Source organism: Gekko japonicus, unplaced genomic scaffold (assembly GCF_001447785.1).
Source record: "Gekko japonicus isolate JY-2015 unplaced genomic scaffold, Gekko_japonicus_V1.1 scaffold361, whole genome shotgun sequence".
NCBI lineage: Eukaryota > Metazoa > Chordata > Lepidosauria > Squamata > Gekkonidae > Gekko > Gekko japonicus.
Genome location: NW_015174852.1, coordinates 787,846 through 805,264, shown reverse-complemented (window position 1 = coordinate 805,264; position 17,419 = coordinate 787,846). Strand labels below are relative to the sequence as shown.

The following is a 17,419-nucleotide window of genomic DNA, read 5'->3' as shown; positions in this document are numbered from 1 at the left end:
TTCCCTTCCCCACAGCAGACACCCTGTGAGGTAAAAGAAGAAGAAGAAGAAGAGATTGGATTTATACCCCGCCCTTCACCTGGAGTCTCAGAGGGGCTTACAGACTCCTTTCCCATCCCCTCCCTGCAACGGACACCCTGTGAGGTGGGTGGGGCTGAGAGAACTCTGACACAAACTGCTCTTTTTCAAGAACAGCTGTGCCAGAACTATGGCTTGCCCAAGGTCATCCAGCAGGTGCAAGTGGAGGGGTGGGGAATCAAACCCGGTTCTCCCAGATTAGAGTCCGCACACTTAACCACGACACCAGACTGGCTCTGTGCAGGAGGACAGAGCAGGAGGATTTAAGGGGACGCTGGAAGGTTCTCACGGCAAGAGACAAGAGGCGGCTTTGCCACCGCCTACAAGGCACTCTGCACAAACACGGCACCAAGAAACCCGGCCTCTGTTTCCACACGAAGCAGAATGTTGGGAGTGATGCACGAGAGGGACGGGACTGGGAGCGCTCTCCTCCTTGCCTCTCCCTCCAAAGTCCCTTTGAGCTCTGGCCGGGCCTGTTTTCTCTCCCTTTCCGGGGAGAGACTTTGCTTTACAATCCTATTTCAACCTTCCCCTCTCACAACCGCCAGATGCTTCCACCGTGTGGTTGTAAACTATTTAGGCCGGACACTGTCCGCCGCGGAGCCAAGGGCCGGGGGGAGCGGGGCACAGAGGCATCGCCGGCTGCGGTTTCCAAGTGCCTCCGCCTGCCGCAGCCTCCTGCCTTCGCACCTTGCAAACACGTGTGGGCGACTGCAAACGTTCCGCTGCCAGCAGGAACGTTAAATGCCGGGGGGGATGACTAAATATTAGTGTTTGTTGCGAAACACTCATTCATAATTCAGTTCCAAAACAAAGGGGAGCGGCGCGGAGGATTTAATTCATGAGCAATTAAACGTATCTGGATGTGCCCGTTCCAGATGACAGTGCATGGGGCAGGGGCGGGGGGGTAGAAGCTCCAACTCGAATCGGAGCAGCAGCTAAGTTAGCGGCACATGGCTAGGAAACGGAAGTCACCTGGGGGTGGGGGAGGTTTTCTGGCTAGAAGGTTTGCAAAACACAGGACTGTTTTCTTTCGTGTTAGAAGAGGAGAATAAAAAGGAGAACACTCCTAGAAATTAAAAATGAACTGGTATGGGGGAAGCTGGCTTATACAAAGCATACCAAACTCTGTCTTGCCTGCTCTGGCTGGCAGCGGCTCTCAGGGTGAGGTCTTTGCAATCGCCCACTCTGTGGTGGTCCTTATTTTAAAACAGGAGATACCTAGGATTGAACTGGGGACCTTCTGCATGCAAAGTAGATCCCATGGCATTGACCTACGGCCTCACTCTAAACGTCTTGCTCTGCAAACACTGGTAATAACTATGTGTTCCGTTGCCCCCCGATTTCCTCTCTAAATCCCGAAGAGGCTCATCCGTGAAGGCGTCCCTTGGCCCAGCCCTCTCCCCCTCTCCCCCACATCCCGCCACAAGTGTGAGAGATCACATTTTTAGTTATCTTTTTGCATTAAAATAAACAAACCTGCAAATAGGAAACAAGCGCAGCGGGCATAAAGCCGAGCTAGATCCTCTCTTCCTGAGGTCTACTTTATTTGCAGAGAGAGGAGCTTTAGGTTTTTTTCCCCTTACATGGTGCTGGGAGGTGCTGTCAAGTTGCAGCTGGCTTAAGGTGACCCCCGGAGGGTTTTCAAGGCAAGAGACAAGAGCCAGCTTGCCATGACTGGCTCTGAGTAGCAGCCCTGGACCTCCTTGGCGGCCCCAGCGATGGGCACAAACCACATTTCTGTGGTGCGGTTTGTGGCTGAGCTATGAACCAATGTGCCGGTTCGCGGACCGAACTGGTTCGTATCGGTCTGTGAACCATTTAAACCCCTGCTTTCTGCTCTCTACCAAAAGCAGTGGGTATTAGAACGGGTGTGTGTGTGTGTGTTTAAATCCATTTAAACCAAAGACCTGAGCAGCTCCTGAAGAGCTTGGTGAACCATGAACTGGCCAAAATTTGTGACAAACTTCAGTTTGTGGGCTGGTTTGTGCCCATCCCTAGTAGTCTCCCATTCAAGTATGAACCAAGGCCGACCCTGCTTAGCTTCCGAAATCTGATGAGACTGGGCTACCTGGGCCATCCAGTTTGGGGCTTCTTTCTTTAAGTGGAGGGTACCATTTTGAAATATTCCTATCACTACAGTCTGAAGTGGTATGGTCCACTGGGGCACATATCAATTGTCCTAAAAATTCCCTCCATTCTTGACTTGTTACCCGCACTCCCATCTCAAAGACTCCATTCTACCGACACCATAACCAAGACACTGCACTGAACCATCACTAACAGTCCCAGAGAATGCCCTAGAAAGATCTAGGAGACTGGGCTGTATGGGCAAAACTCGCACAGCTTCAGCCACCACCTTTGCCAGGCAAGAATCGGTGCTCACCTCCGTGTCTGGCCGAAGAGACCGCAGATAACTCTTCAGATCTCCCCGGGTCATGAGTTCCATGATGACCAATGTGGGCTGCCCTTGAGAGACGACGCCGAGAAGCCGCACCTGATGAGAGAAATGCTTGGGATCATATACCTTTCTACACACAATACTTTTAGCTCCGTAAATGCACTGTCTCACTCAGATACCACTGTGGTTGTGGCTGGCAAAGCCTCACCATAAACAGGACTTAGTGCACTGGCTGAGAAGGAAAGTGCAACTTGGTCATTTACTGGGAAATAAATCCCTATGGAAACTTTATATAATGTCTAGAATTGCAGATAGGATTAATGAAGAAGAAGAAGAAGAGATTGGATTTATACCCCGCCCTTCACTTGCAGTCTCAGAGGGGCTTACAAACTCCTTTCCCTTCCCCTCCCCACAACAGACACCCTGTGAGGTGGGTGGGGCTGAGAGAACTCTGACACAAACTGCTCTTTTTCAAGGACAGCTGTGCCACAGCTTGTGATTGACCCAAGGTCACATCAGCAGGTGCAAGTGGAGGAGTAGGGAATCAAACCCGGTTCTCCCAGATTAGAGTCCGCACGCTTCACCACCACACCAAATTTTCTTGTAAATTTTCTGTTAATTCTGCTATTATTTGGCTTCCTTTGCTTGAATATTTGGTACATCGGGATGTCATACCTGATATAACTGATAGTCGAAACTTGTGGTAAAACATGATTCCTCTCTCTTATAACGGTTGCGGTCTGTCGGTTGACAACTCTCTCTTTGTAACGGTGATGTATTATTTACCTTGAGCTAACTTACCTGTTACTGTTTGAATGGTTGTTTTAGTTGGTGTTTTGTATTATTTTTGGAAATTCAATAAAATTTATTTTAAAAGAAAAAGAAAAGAAAAAGAAAATAGATCCCACTGAATTCTACTGGGTGGACGTCACGCGCATGGGCACAACATCATGCTCTCAGCCGCGTGCCCGGAACGCACTTTCAGTCTGGGAATGCTCTCCCAAGGCAAGCTTCGCATTGGTTCGGAAACTTACCACGTGGTGACAGTTGAACTCCTTCATCACAGAGGCCTCGTTCAGAAACTCGATCCGCTCGCGCATGCTCGCCGACTCGTTCACCGTCTTGATGGCCACCCGGGTTTCCAGCTCGTCTTTGACCACGCCCTTCGCGATTCCCTCGTACACCATCCCGAAGGAGCCCTGCCCCAGCTCTCGGCACATGGTGATCTTCTCCCGGGGTACTTCCCACTCATCCGGGACATAAACTGCAAAAACAGCAAAGAATCGTTTCACACGAGGCTGCCTCGTACGGTATCAGACCATCAGTCCGTAAGGGTCGGTATTGTCCGCCCAGACGGGCAGCGGCTCTCCGGGGTCTCCGGCAGAAGGCTTCCACATCACCTACCGCCTGCTCCTTTTAATGAGATACGAACTTGAATTGAATTGAATCTGGGACCTTGTGCAAGCAAAGCACGTGAACCACCAACTGAGTCATGGCGCTTTCACCCATAGCTCTGAAGCAAAGCCTCAGACCTACGAATCCACATCACCTACCGCCTGCTCCTTTTAACGAGAGACGAACTTGAATTGAAACTGGGATCTTGTGCAAGCAAAGCACATGAACCACCAACTGAGTCACGGCCCCTCCCTGGCGCTTTCACCCATAGCTCTAAAGCAAAGCCTCAGAACCATGAGCAAAGCCTCAGTACTGACAGGATCCATAATTTCCTCTCCAATCACGAAACAAAACAGAAGATAAGCATATGGATCAGCATATGGAGCAGAGGTCCATTAGTGGCTATTAGCCACAAAGTCTGGGGCAAGGGATGAACTGTATTCTTGGTGCTTGGGGGGGGGCAACAGTGGGAGGGCTTCTAGTCTCCTGGCCCCACCGCTGGACCTCCCGATGGCACCTGGTATTTTTGGCCACTGTGTGCCACAGAGTGTTCGACTGGATGGGCCATTGGCCTGATCGAACACTGGCTTCTCTTCTGTTCTTATAGGAACTCTCAGTCTGGGGCAAGGGATGAACTGTATTCTTGGTGCTTGGGGGGGGGCAACAGTGGGAGGGCTTCTAGTCTCCTGGCCCCACCGCTGGACCTCCCGATGGCACCTGGTATTTTTGGCCACTGTGTGCCACAGAGTGTTCGACTGGATGGGCCATTGGCCTGATCGAACACTGGCTTCTCTTCTGTTCTTATAGGAACTCTCAGTCTGGGGCAAGGGATGAACTGTATTCTTGGTGCTTGGGGGGGGGCAACAGTGGGAGGGCTTCTAGTCTCCTGGCCCCACCGCTGGACCTCCCGATGGCACCTGGTATTTTGGGCCACTGTGTGACAGAGTGTTGGACTGGATGGGCCACTGGCCTGATCCAACACTGGCTTCTCTGATGTTCTTAAGTCCAGCGGCACCTTAAAGACGAGCAACATTTATCACAGCATGAGCTTCTGTGAGTCAAAGCTCACTTCTTCAGATGCTAAGAAGAATCCTTTTCCACACTGGGAAGGAAGGAGCTGGGGGCAGAGAGGGGCCCGGTGTGAATCCCACCATAATCTCTCAGGTGTGATTCCTTGCAGAAGGGACAAGAACGGATTAGGGTGTGACACATAATGGATGATGGGAGAGGTCAGCGGTTCTAGCCTCTCTCTCTCTTATGGGGAACAGATGAACAACAAATGCAATTGAAGAAGATAAATGACTATTCAGGGAAGCAGTCTGAAGCATATCTGACAAAGGGAGTGTAGACCAGTGTTCCCGCTAAGCTGAGTGAGTGTGAGCCAGCTCAAGGCGGCGGCGGAAATCAGGCCTCCAAAGCGGGGGTTACAGCGACCCCCCCCCCCCCCCGCCCCCACTTGGCAGCCTTAGTCTCATCTCCATTTAATTTATTTGTTAGAGATCGGTCACTCTTGAAAAAGCAACTGGGGTAACAAGCGCTAACTTTGCAAGGGGAAAAAAGCTGCTGAAATGCCCTCCTTCGTTATCTCCTTTCTATGCGCTCGACCGCTGAAAGAGGAGTCCGTCTTTCCAGCAGGTCAAGCAAAGCTGTGCCAGGTGCCACGGCTGGTTCTGCCCAAGCTATGGCCACCCCCGTTCCAAGCCACTGCTGTTTCCGGGCATCTCAAGCTACAGGAGTCACTCACCATCTGAAGCACTGAAATATTCCGGGTTCACCGACGCGTACAGAACTCCATTTCCCAGCCTGTCACTGTTCCTGTTAAAACATAAGGGGGTATTTCCTTACTTTAACACCCAGATCAGAGAGAGAGAGAGAGAGAGAGAGAGAGAGAGAGAGACCCCAACCGCACAACACTTCAGGTCTATTTTAGTTTTCTCACTTGAAGGTGTTTCACGACCTGCTTCAGGAAACACAGGCACACACGCCCCAACAGTGGCACCTGGCAGGTGGAGGTGTGAACAAGCAGCTGTTTCCTTCCTGTATATCCAAATGACTCATTTCTTAAACTGCATATTCTCCGACTAAATCACAGAAAGCCCGCAGTAGCCGCAGAAAGAAGGGAGGAAGAAGAGGAACTGGTTTGACCCCCGTTGACTTGTCTTCGCTTTGCCTTTGACCCCAACTAGCTTTTTGTTACCGTTGTTCATAGAATCATAGAGCTGGAAGGTACCTCCAGGGTCATCTAGTCCAACCCCCTGAGCAATGCAGGAAATTCACAAATACCTCCCCACCACACCCCCAGTGACCCCTGTTCTACACCCAGAATATGACAACAAACCTCCAGGATATCCAGCTGGCCTGGAGAAAAATTGCTTCCTGACCCCAAAGTGGTGATCAGCATTTCCCCGGGTGTGTAAGAAAGGGCCACAAGAACTAAGCACTGAGGCAACCCTTCCTGCCCTCCCTCTCATGTTCACGAGAGAGAGAATGAGCGAATGAAAAAACAAGGCAAAGAAAAGACTCTCCCGACTTCTATGGTCCCCAAAATCCTTCTACAGCTGGAGATGCCAGGGCAGGTGCTCTTCTAAAAGGAGCTTCAGGTTCTTTGAGGAAATAAACTGTGGTGTGCACTGAATGGATGGGCAGAGGGATAGTGCTGCTGACCACATGGCCGATCTGCAGGATTTCTATCCTGGCCTTCACTCGGATTCTCAGAGCGGCTTACAAACTCCTTTCCCTTCCCCTCCCCACAACAGACACCCTGTGAGGTAGGTGGCCCTGAGAGAGCTCTGAGAGAACTGCTCTTTTTCAAGGACAGCTCTTGTCAGAACTATGGCTTGCCCAAGGTCATCCAGCAGTTGCAAGTGGAGGAGTGGGGAATCAAACCCGGTTCTCCCAGATTAGAGCCCGCGCACTTAACCACGACACCAAACTGGTTCTTCCTCCAGCAGCACCTTAGAGACCAACAAGATTCTCGGGGTGTAAGCTTTAACCCTTGAGCGCTTATACCCCAAAAACTTCATTGGTCTATCTGACGAAGGGGGCTTTGACTATCGAAAACTTATACCTCCCCCTCCAAATCTTGTTGCTCTCCAAGGTACTACCGGACGCGAATCTAGCTCTCGTCCTGCAGACCAACACAGCTCCCCTCCTGAAACTCTTACTCTGGTGCAGAGGTCATTTCGGGGGGGATCGCAGTTCCCCCGGGTGAGGTACGGGGGCAGGGCACATGACGAAGCCCCGCCCCCTGCTTCCGGCCGCCCCGCTTCCGGCCCTCATTCAGCGAGGAGGAGGCAGGAGAAGAGGGAGGGTAAGGTGCTTCCTCCCTGCCTCTCCCCACCCCTGCCTGCCTGGGGCCAGGGAGGGCCTTCGCGGGGCTTCCTTGCACTCCCGCTGGCCTTGCAGGTCCACCGCCGGGTCCCTCATGGGGCTCGACAGTGGAGCTGCAAGGCCGGTGGCAGCGGCTGGGATCGTTGGGGGCGGGGTGTGTGGGCTTATGACACACTTCCGGTGATGTCAGGGGGGGTGGCATATGCTAATGAGTTATGCTAATGAGTCCCCCTAGCTCTTTTTCTACGAAACGACCCCTGCTCTGGTGGATCCATTCCCAGAAAGAGAAGTGGCTTCCTGCTTGCTGATACCAGTGTCGGCAGACACACGGACGGACGGATGGACACTGCGCTACTACTGGGATACGGCAATTGCCTGCAACCGGACTGGCCCATCTGCACAGTAAAATGTAGCTGCACAGGAGCGCTGCGGCACAAGGGGGTGCAATATCCACCCGCAAATGGCTGCAGCCCACCACACAAGCACCCATTCAGTACCGTGTGGTTCTCCGAAGATGGAGTGTGCAGATGGAGAGTCCATCTGTTTATTGGAAAGTGGAGTGATTTCAGATGCCAAATGATATTAGCAGGTGAATGACAACAGCAGGTGAATGACAATAGGAGGCGCGATTGGATTTTGGTGAGATATGCAGAAGGGTAACAGACGTAGAGAAATCAGCATTGGTAATGAGACAGGAAACCTAGGTCTTGATTCAGTCCAGGTGGATGCACTGTCTTGAGATTCATCATCAATTGCAACTCAGCAGTCTCTCTTTCTAAACTCCCTATTACTCCTCTGCATATCTCACTTAAATCCAGGGGTCATTTCGTAGAAAAAGAGCTAGGGGAACTCATTAGCATAACTCATTAGCATATGCCACACCCCCTGACATCAGGGGCCTGGCGGTGGACCTGCAAGGCCAGCGGGAGTGCGAGGAAGCCCCGCCAAGGCCCTCCCTGGCCCCAGGCAGGCAGGGGTGGGGAGAGGCAGGGAGGAAGCAACTTACCCTCCCTCTTCTCCTGCCTCCTCCTGGATGAATGAGGGCCGGAAATGGGGGGCAGGGCTTCGTCGTGTGCGTCATGTGCCCCGCCCCCGTACCTCACCCGGGGGAACTGCGTTCCCCCCCGAAATGACCTCTGCTTAAATCTAATCTCGCCTCCTAATGTCATTTGGCATCTGAAAGCACTCCACTTTCCCATTTATTTATATTTATTTTATTCATTTATTCGGCTTACATGGAGGCAAACGCCAATATAAAACATATATAAAACATGTATAAAACCATTTAAAATCCCAACAGTACAAAAACAATTTTAACAAGTTATTGACTAAAGTGCTCTAGGTGTTCAACATGATATTTTACAGATGGCGTATTTCAACTATTCAGCCTCATCTGCTCCAGGGAAACGCTGATGTTCCCTCATCCAGGGCCAGGTAAAGATGGAGTAATGGTGATGGTAGTGGCGGCTCCTACTCATACGCCTGGTGGAAGAGCTCCATCTTACAGGCCCTGTGGAACTGCACAAGGTCCCGCAGGGCCCAGATCTCCTCCGGGAGCTCATTCCACCAGGAAGGAGCCACCACCGAGAAAGCCCTGGCCCTGGTAGCGGCCAGCCTGGCCTCTTTGGGACCTGGGATTGCCAGAAGATATTGGGTCCCGGACCAAAGTGCTCGCGGGGGAACATATGAGGAATGGCGGTCCCTTAGGTAACCTAGGTCTACCTGTATCTGAAGAAGTGAGCAGTGACTCACAAAAGCTCCTCCCCTGCCACATATTTCGTTAGTCTTGAAGGTGCTACTGGACTCTTGGCTCTTTTCTACTGCCACAGACAGACTAACACGGCTACCCATCTTCATAGACTTGTAAGTTCAACCCAAAACCAGTTCCACTGCAAGGCTGGGTCTCACCTCTTTTTGTTGCAGACATAGAGCATTATCAGCAGGCCTCCAACGACCAGCAGGACGGCGATGGGAAGAACAATGATGAGATGCAGGAAGTTTCCATAGTCTGGCGCTGCAGCCGTCGAAATGAGAGAGACAAGAGATCGCCGTTACTATTTCAGACTGCCACCAGTGTGCGTGTACTGGCAGCTGTGTTGCCAGCCGCCAGGATTTTATGGCATTATACCCCGCAGCAGTGGCAATTCTAACAAGCAGGCAGATTTCTGCCTCAGGAGCCATACTATCCGAAATTGGAGTCAAAGGAAGCAAAGGGAGGAAACATTTATACATTTATTTATTTATTTATTAGATTTTTATCCCGCCCTCCCGCCAAAGCGGCTCATGATATACAAACACATGCAGTAGATATCTATCCCTCTCTACAGAGAGAGAGAGAGAGAGAGAAATGTAACCTCGTGGCTCATCATTTGTACCAGCCAATCAGCCTTCTCTCCAAACCACTAACTGCTTGCAAGATTTACTAGTCACCACCGAAATTGTGAACGGCCATATGGGTTTTGTTCCCACATGGAATTACCCACTACTCAGCGACAACAGACCCTTCCAATCCTCACCATCTGCACAAAATCCCGCTTCCATCCCCCCCCCCTTTTCCCCACAAGAAAAAAAGTTTTTAGAAAAGCCTTACGCTTGGGCTGGACATAGAAAGAGATGGGTTCGGTCCAGGATCCATTCCCCGAAAGAGAAGTTGCTTGGACTCTCACGGAATAGTTTCCAGGACTCAAATGCATCAGTTTGGCTCCCCCGTGCTTCTTATACTCTTGCCTGAAAATACATTCCCCTTTCTCCTGGGGAGGGAGGAGAGAGAGAGAGAGAGGGAGAGAGAGAGGACTCCTGTTGGTGTCTTGGACACGCAGGGCACTGGAACTAAAACCAGTCTATTTCTGCTGTTTCCAGAGGGTGTCACAGTCTCCTAAACTTGTGTCCACAAGCACAAGAGCTACGGGTGTGTTGATGGTTTTTCCCCCAGCATGGTGTGATCTACCCAAAGCAAAGAGCCATTCCTGGCTTTCCACCCTCTCAGTGGAGCCAAAGGTGCTTCAGAAGAACTGGGGAGGAATCACCTTTGGGTTTGTACAGCACCCGTACGGAAACATATGCCTAACACATGGAATTCACTGCCACAGGAAGTGGTGGTGGCTACAAGCATGGACGGCTTCAAAAGGGAATTAGATAAGCATATGGAGCAGAGGTCCATCAGTGGCTATTAGCCACAAGGTATAGATAGGGACTCTGGGGCAAGTGATGCTCTGTCTTCTTGGTGCTTGGGGGGGTCAACAGTGGGAGGGCTTCTAATGTCCTGGCCCGACTGGTGGACCTCCTGATGGCACCTGGTATTTCTGGCCACTGTGTGATACAGAGTGTTGGACTGGATGGGCCTTTGGCCTGATCCAACATTGGCATCTCTTATGTTCTTATGTTCTTATGTCATAAGACAATGCTTGGCTTGCAACTTCCCAATGTTTTGTGACTGGCCCCCGTCCTCCGTGGCAGCCATTTTGTAAAAGCACCCACTCCCTTGTCATGAAAATCCCAGAAACCCCCACATGACCCACCAAGCTGGGGACCACCCGCACCAGACGGTCACCGCTTGCGTGCATAGCAGTTAGTTCCAAAAATCCCTCTTTTACCTCTCCTCCGACGGGCCCGTATTTGATTTCGTATGTCAGGATCAACCCGTTGGGGCTTGGAGGTTCTGGCCACTTCAAATAAATCATGTTTTCTTCCTTCGCTTCCCACGTTACAGGTCCTGGAATGTCATCGGCTCCGGCTGTGAAAACAGACCCCAGGGGTTGATGCAATTCAGAGCAACTGCAGGATACGGCAATTGCTAGATTGGTACACTCCGAGCAACTTTTCAGTAACAGATTTTCAGTAGCAGTAAATTTTCCTGTGACCCCAAAGGAAAGCAAAAAACCCCAGCACATTTCCAAAAATGTCTCTTCTTTAACATTCTGCAGTAAGGTGTACCAGTAAGGCCAGAGGTCATTTCGGGGGGGATCGTGGGGGATCGCAGTTCCCCCGGGTGAGGTACAGGGGGCGGGGCACATGACAAATCCCCGCCCCCCGCTTCCGGCCGCCCCACTGCCGGCCCTCATTCAGCCAGGAGGAGGCAGGAGAAGAGGGAGGGTAAGTTGCTTCCTCCCTGCCTCTCCCCACCCCTGCCTGCCTGGGGCCAGGGAGGGCCTTCGCGAGCTGCAAGGCCGGCAGCGGCAGCCGGGACCGTTGGGGGCGGGGTGTGTCCTTATGACACCCTTCCGGTGATGTCAGGGGGTGTGGCCTTATGACACCCTTCCGGTGATGTCAGGGGGTATGGCCTTATGACACCCTTTCGGTGATGTCAGGGGGTGTGGCATATGCTAATGAGTTATGCTAATGAGTCCCCCTAGCTCTTTTTCTACGAAACGACCCCATCTGCACAGACACAATGGAACCCAGGTCTTGATCTGGTCATGAACCCAGGTCTTGAACTTATTCTCCCGTGCAGGAAACAAAGGCCTGTCTCTCTCCAATGCCCCCTTGACACTCCTCACACAAAGGCAGCCAAACAACACTCTTCGTATGCACTGACACTCACGGCGCAAGCAAACTCCGGGAAACCAGACTAACAAGCGCAAACCTGCAAGGAACACCAGCCCATGGGTGATCCCTTCATCCTTCAGATTATCTAAGAAGCCCTGCACAGCGATCCCCATTTATTTAAGAAAAGCAAATTCTCCCGGCTGCCAGAGGCAAGTCCCCTTCTCTGCACCATGCTGTGGGAATAAATTGCCCAACCAGCTCTGCAACATGGCGTTCACGTGGTTTGAACTGGCCTTGGTCTATGGCCAAAGTTGAGAGAGGGTCACAGCCAGTGTTCCCTCTAAGCTGAGTCCGTGTGAGCTAGCTCACAGTTTCTTAGCCTCCGGCTCACACATTTTCGTCTTTGCTCAGGGAGGAGGGCTCCAGGGCAAACTAATTGATGCAGGAGCCAAATCGCCTGCTCACAACTTCAATGCCAGCGGCTCACAAAGTAGAATTTTTGCTCACAGGACTCCACAGCTTAGAGGGAGCACTGGTCACAGCTCTACCCCCAGCCTCACACACAGATGCACGTAACCGGGAGGGAGGGGGCTGTCTTGTCTTACAGATCTTGAGAAGAGGAGGTTGAGGGGGGACGGGATGGCTCTCTTGAAGACTTTGAAGGGCTGTCCCTTAGAGGAGGGCAGGGAGCGGTTCCTGTTGGCAGCAGAGGAGGGGACTTGCAAGAATGGGTTTAAATTAAGGGCGGGAAGGTACCGGCTGGATCTTAGGAAAAACTTTTTGACAGTAAGAGTTGTGCAACTGTCGAATCAGCTGCCCAGGGAGGTTGTGAGCTCCCCCTCACTGGCAGTCTCTAAGCAGCGGTTGGACAAACACTTGTCAGGGATGCTCTAGGCTGATTCTACACTGAGCTGGGGGGGGGGGGTTTGGACCAGATGGCCTGGGTGGACCCATCCAACTCTCTGCAGAACAACAAGATCCAAGCTGGCATCCTATACTTTTTCTATCCCAATTCTGGACTACCTGGCCATTTTCTGGGCAAGGGGAGAGGGAACTCAAAACAAACAAACAAAAAAACATAGTTGCTGTAGATTTTCCGGGCTGTATGGCCCTGGGTCTTGGCATTGTAGGGCCTGACGTTTCGCCAGGCGCTGTGACTGGCATCCTCAGAGGTATAACACAGAAAGATGGAGTGCTCTCTGTGTCAAGGTGAGAAGAAAAATGGTAGGCGGGTCATTTATATCTACTCAGGAAGGTGGGGTAGGGCTGAGCCATTATCTTTGACAACGTATCAAAAAAAATGCGGGGGTGGGGGGAGGGAGAAGGGTTTCCAGCCAAGGAAAACTGTGGCTGCCCTCAACCAAAAACCTGATGGACCATCACTGCCTTAGAGGCCCTGCGGAAGTGCATCCTGCAGGGCCCTGGTGTCATTTGGCAGAGAGTTCCACTAGGTCGGGGCCAGGACGGAGAAGGCCCTGCCTCTGGTCGAGGACAGCCAGACATCCCTAGGGCCAGGGATTACCAGCAGGTTGTTATCAGTAGAGCGCAAAGCTCTCCTGGGGACATGCCAGCCAGCCAGCCAGCCAGACTGCACTTGATGAACAGGGCAGCATCCAGACATGATCGGAAACTGCCTGGCTACTGCCTTCTCTGGCCTGGATGGTAACAGTGCACTGAAGCACAGCTTTGCCAACCCACTTATTTGTGAATGTTATCATTTGCTCCATGATGCTTTGCCAGCTGGAGGTGCTTTGGACACAAATAAGAACAGATTACTTTTATTATTCCAAAAACCTGCGTTCTTAAGAAAGTCGAGCCAGCTGTACCTTCTGGCATGGTTCTGGCCGAGACAAAATTTGCAGCGCTGCAGCCCAGCGTCAGAGCTTCGTGGTTGCAGCTGTGAATGTCAATGCGGTAGACCGTGAATGGCAGCAAGTGGGAGATGACGGTCAGTTCCCTGCCTTCCACCTTGGTTTCAAAGAAGGGGTATTCGATATCGCCCTCTTCCGCATCCGACGCGTTGGCAAAGCGTTCTGGGACCGTCGCGTTCTTGCCCTTGGAGCCCAGAGTTGTGTTCGCAGCTCTGAACAGGTCCCTTCGCTTCCGGTCGTGCCTGGAAAAGAAGAAACGGCAGATCAGCGTCGCACCAAGACCAACAGAGAGACTCTGCACCCCGGAGGAACAGAAAGGAGGCAGCTACGTCTACTAGCACTGCACATGTACCGTGAAGTGAGGGGGAAAGCCTATGAAGCTCTTGGGCACCTTTAGCAAGGCAACAAACCACCTAATGAAAACGCAGATCGTTTTCTTTGGATGTTGGTAAGGAATGGTAGTCAGGTATGCTGGCATCTCAGACAGGTAGGACCAGTTCCAGGTGGTCAGACGGGTTGGTCTGAAGCAGCAGAACAAATTTAGAGTCCACTAGGGGCACCTTTTGGAGCTGGGGTGGCTCAAGTGGTTAAGACGCTGAACTGCAGGCTGTGGAAGGTCGGTAGTTCAGCAGTTCGAGACCCGAGTGTGCCGCATGACGGAGTGAGCTCCCGTCTCTGATTCCAGCTCCTGCCAACCTAGCAGTTCGAAAGCAAGACATTGCAAGTAGATAAATAGGTGCCGCTTCGGTGGGAAGGTAACAGCGTTCCGTGGGCCTTGGTGTTTAGTCATGCCGGCCACGTGACCACGGAAACGTCTTCGGACAGCGCTGGCTCTTCGGCTTGGAAACGGAGATGAGCACCGCAAGCCTAGAGTCGGACTCGACTGGCTTTCGAGCAAGGGAACCTTTACCTTTACCTTTAGGGGCACCTTTAAGACCAACAAAGGCTTATTCAAGGTATGAGCTTCTGTGTGCATGCACACTTTGTCAAAATGCATTGGAAAGGAAGCTAGAGTTCAGACTTATAGACAGAGGGTGAACAGCAAATTAACACGTGACACGACGCAGATGCTTTAAGATATTCAAAGTGAAATTAAATAACAAGCTAAGGTTTTAAGGCCAAAAGTTGTTTTGATTTAATTAAGAGGGGTCCCCTGCTTCTAGCTTCTGATCCGCTAGAATAATAGATAAGCGAGATATGATTGGGTTATGTCCAGCAAATCTTCTGGAAATGGGTCGGAGTAAAGCTGAGTAAAGCAAACTGATGAAGCGCTTTTACCCAAGATGTACAGTAACTTAAAATCTTGGCCTGGATTTGCAGCACCACCATATCTCTCTAACATTACATATGAAAAGTATCGATGGGCTTTTTCTAGAGCGTGTTTTGATGCCTTCCCCTCTAATTTACTGCAAGGAAGGTATCTGCATTGGCCTATACATCAAAGATGTTGTCTATGTGCAGATAAAGAAGTTGAAACAATCACACACATTCTTTTACATTGTAAACTCTATTTCAGAGAGAGACACCAGCTAATTTTTCCTTTACTTGCCCAATTTCAACCCTTGGAGAACTATTTGAAATTTGCAGATACTGTGCTGCTGAAATATTTGTTGGAAGATACCAAGAAGTCGGTAACTCTGGTAGTAGCAAAATATTGCTTTTTAGTAATAAATAAGCAAAAGATTTTAACAAAAAGCACAGACTGAAGAGAATTTTAGGCAAGACTTAGAATTTAGGGAATAGAATTACGATTTTAATAGGGGTCTGTGGCTGGTACTATAATGGTACTATTGTCTGTGAGTGTTGGTGATCGTACTTGTTTATTATTGTATTGTTTTACTGCACTATTGGTCAATTGGCCGTAACAATAAATTTGATTTGATTTGAATTAAGAGGGGGAAAGGACCGCCATGTAATAAATATGTCAAAATAGGGGATAAATGTGAGACGGCATCTTTTCTACTTGTGGGAAGTAAAATTAGACCAGGTTTCCCTTTTGATAAGATGCCTAAGCCTGGGTTTGTTTGGTTTTTCCCCCTTTTAGTGCAGTCTTTCCCATTTTGTCCTCCATGGTGACCCCAGAAGGTCAGACCAGAACCGAGAGACTGAAATTAAATCAAAAGAGTTTTCAGTTAAACATCAGAAAGAACTTCCTGACAGTTAGAGGGGTCCCTCAGTGGAACAGGCTTCCTCGGGAGGTGGTGGGCTCTCCTTCTTGGGAGGTTTCCAAACAGAGGCTAGGTGGCCATCTGACAGCAATGCTGATCCTGTGAACTTGGGCAGATCATGAGGGCAAAAAGAGTTGCCTCAGTGCTTCGTTCTTGTGGCCCTTTCTTACATGCCCAGGGAAATGCTGATTGCCACGGTAGGGTCAGGAAGGAATGATTGCCCTTGGGTTTTGGTAAAAAAAAAGGGGGGGGTGAGTGGTGGGAATATTTACAGGCATCTTTAAGAAAAAATAAATCACATTTCAGGTGGCAGCAGAATTCCAGCACACCGCTGTGCTCTCCGATTCCAAAGGCTGAAAACCCAAATAAATGACTTCAGTTAACAAGCAAAGCATTTTTCAAAAGCCAGGTAAATGACCCACTGAGTCACTTAATCGTTTAATAGACTGCTCAAAGGAGAAAACATGTGGAAATCTACTGGTCGCTTCATCTGTGAACCTCTTACAGATGAGGAGGTTTTCATTTTTTCAATTGGCCCTTCAAGCTGGAAAGAAACCACGGCCAAAAAGGTGCCTCAGCAGTGCCCCACCTTTCTCCGCCGTGGGGACCAAAAAAAAAAAAAGCGTACCTAGTTCTCCTCTCCTCCATTTTATCCTCACAACAACCCTGAGAGGTAGGTTAGGCTGAGAGAGTGTGCCTGGCCCAAGGTCACCCTTTGAGCTTCCTGGCCAGTAGGAACTTGGGTCTCACAGATCCTAGACCAACACTCTTAACCACTTCGCAACACTTTTTAGGGAGGGCAAAAAACCGCGGGAAGCAACTGGTACCGGAAGACTGCAAAAAGGAACCATGGAAAAGATGCTGATGCATTTGGGTGGCACACTGCCAAGCCGACCAAAAGGAGCGAAACCCAGGTTGCTGTTGCTGAAACGTGCCACGAAAGGACCATCTCACCTGGGCAGAAAGATGGTATTGTGGAGGTAGTTCTCAAAGACTTTGCGGTACTCCGCCTCCTCCTTCTCTGCTTGCTTGTCCGCCTCTGTCTTCGGACAGGTGCAGCAATGGTCTTTCTCCCCCTCGGAACCCTGCGGCTTGGTCGGCTCGGTGGCCTCCTCTGTGTCGAACGTCCCGTCAGAATGCCTCCGAATGGGGACCTTACCTTCAGAAGGAGATGAAAGATAACACAAAAAAATTGGAAGGGCTGGGACAGACAACGGAACGGCGCCAGGACAACCAAAAAGAGGAAAAAACACCACAATTTTCACACCTGGGAAAGATGGGGTGGTGGGGGCACATACAAGGCACTATGCTCAGGGCGGTTTCCCCCCGGATGCAAAGGGTTATCGAAGGCCTCCCTGGGCACTCACAAGTTGTAAACAATGTTCCCTCTAAGCTGTGGAGTCTTGTGAGCAAAAATTCTACTTTGTGAGCTACTGGGTTTATAGTTGTGAGTGAGCGATTTGGCTACTGCATAAATTAGTTTGCTCTGGTCCTTAGTCCTTCCTGGGCTAAGACAAAAATGTGTGAGCCGGAGGCTAAAAAACTGTGAGCTGGCTCACACTAACTCAGCTTAGAGGGAACACTGCTTGTAAAGGAGGCAGACAAGCGTTTAAGCTAGATCAGCGATAGAGAGCCTCGCGCAGCAACAGGGACAAAGGGGACAGTCCTCGACTCCCAGCGCCAGGAAGCGA

The 17,419-nt window shown here is 50.7% G+C and overlaps 1 protein-coding gene across 1 annotated transcript in view; it reads right to left on the bottom strand.

The window, feature by feature from the left end:
• The window catches only part of IGF1R (insulin like growth factor 1 receptor), a 255,537-nt gene that overhangs the window by 17,411 nt on the left and 220,707 nt on the right, over positions 1-17,419 (bottom strand). Inside the window, exons 10-17 of the mRNA XM_015424544.1 lie at positions 16,683-16,887; positions 13,516-13,802; positions 10,798-10,937; positions 9,795-9,954; positions 9,113-9,218; positions 5,619-5,689; positions 3,514-3,743; positions 2,465-2,575 (exon numbers count right to left, since the gene is read on the bottom strand). Coding sequence (XP_015280030.1) covers positions 2,465-2,575; positions 3,514-3,743; positions 5,619-5,689; positions 9,113-9,218; positions 9,795-9,954; positions 10,798-10,937; positions 13,516-13,802; positions 16,683-16,887 — 1,310 coding nt within the window. The remainder of the gene's footprint in view (positions 1-2,464; positions 2,576-3,513; positions 3,744-5,618; positions 5,690-9,112; positions 9,219-9,794; positions 9,955-10,797; positions 10,938-13,515; positions 13,803-16,682; positions 16,888-17,419) is intronic.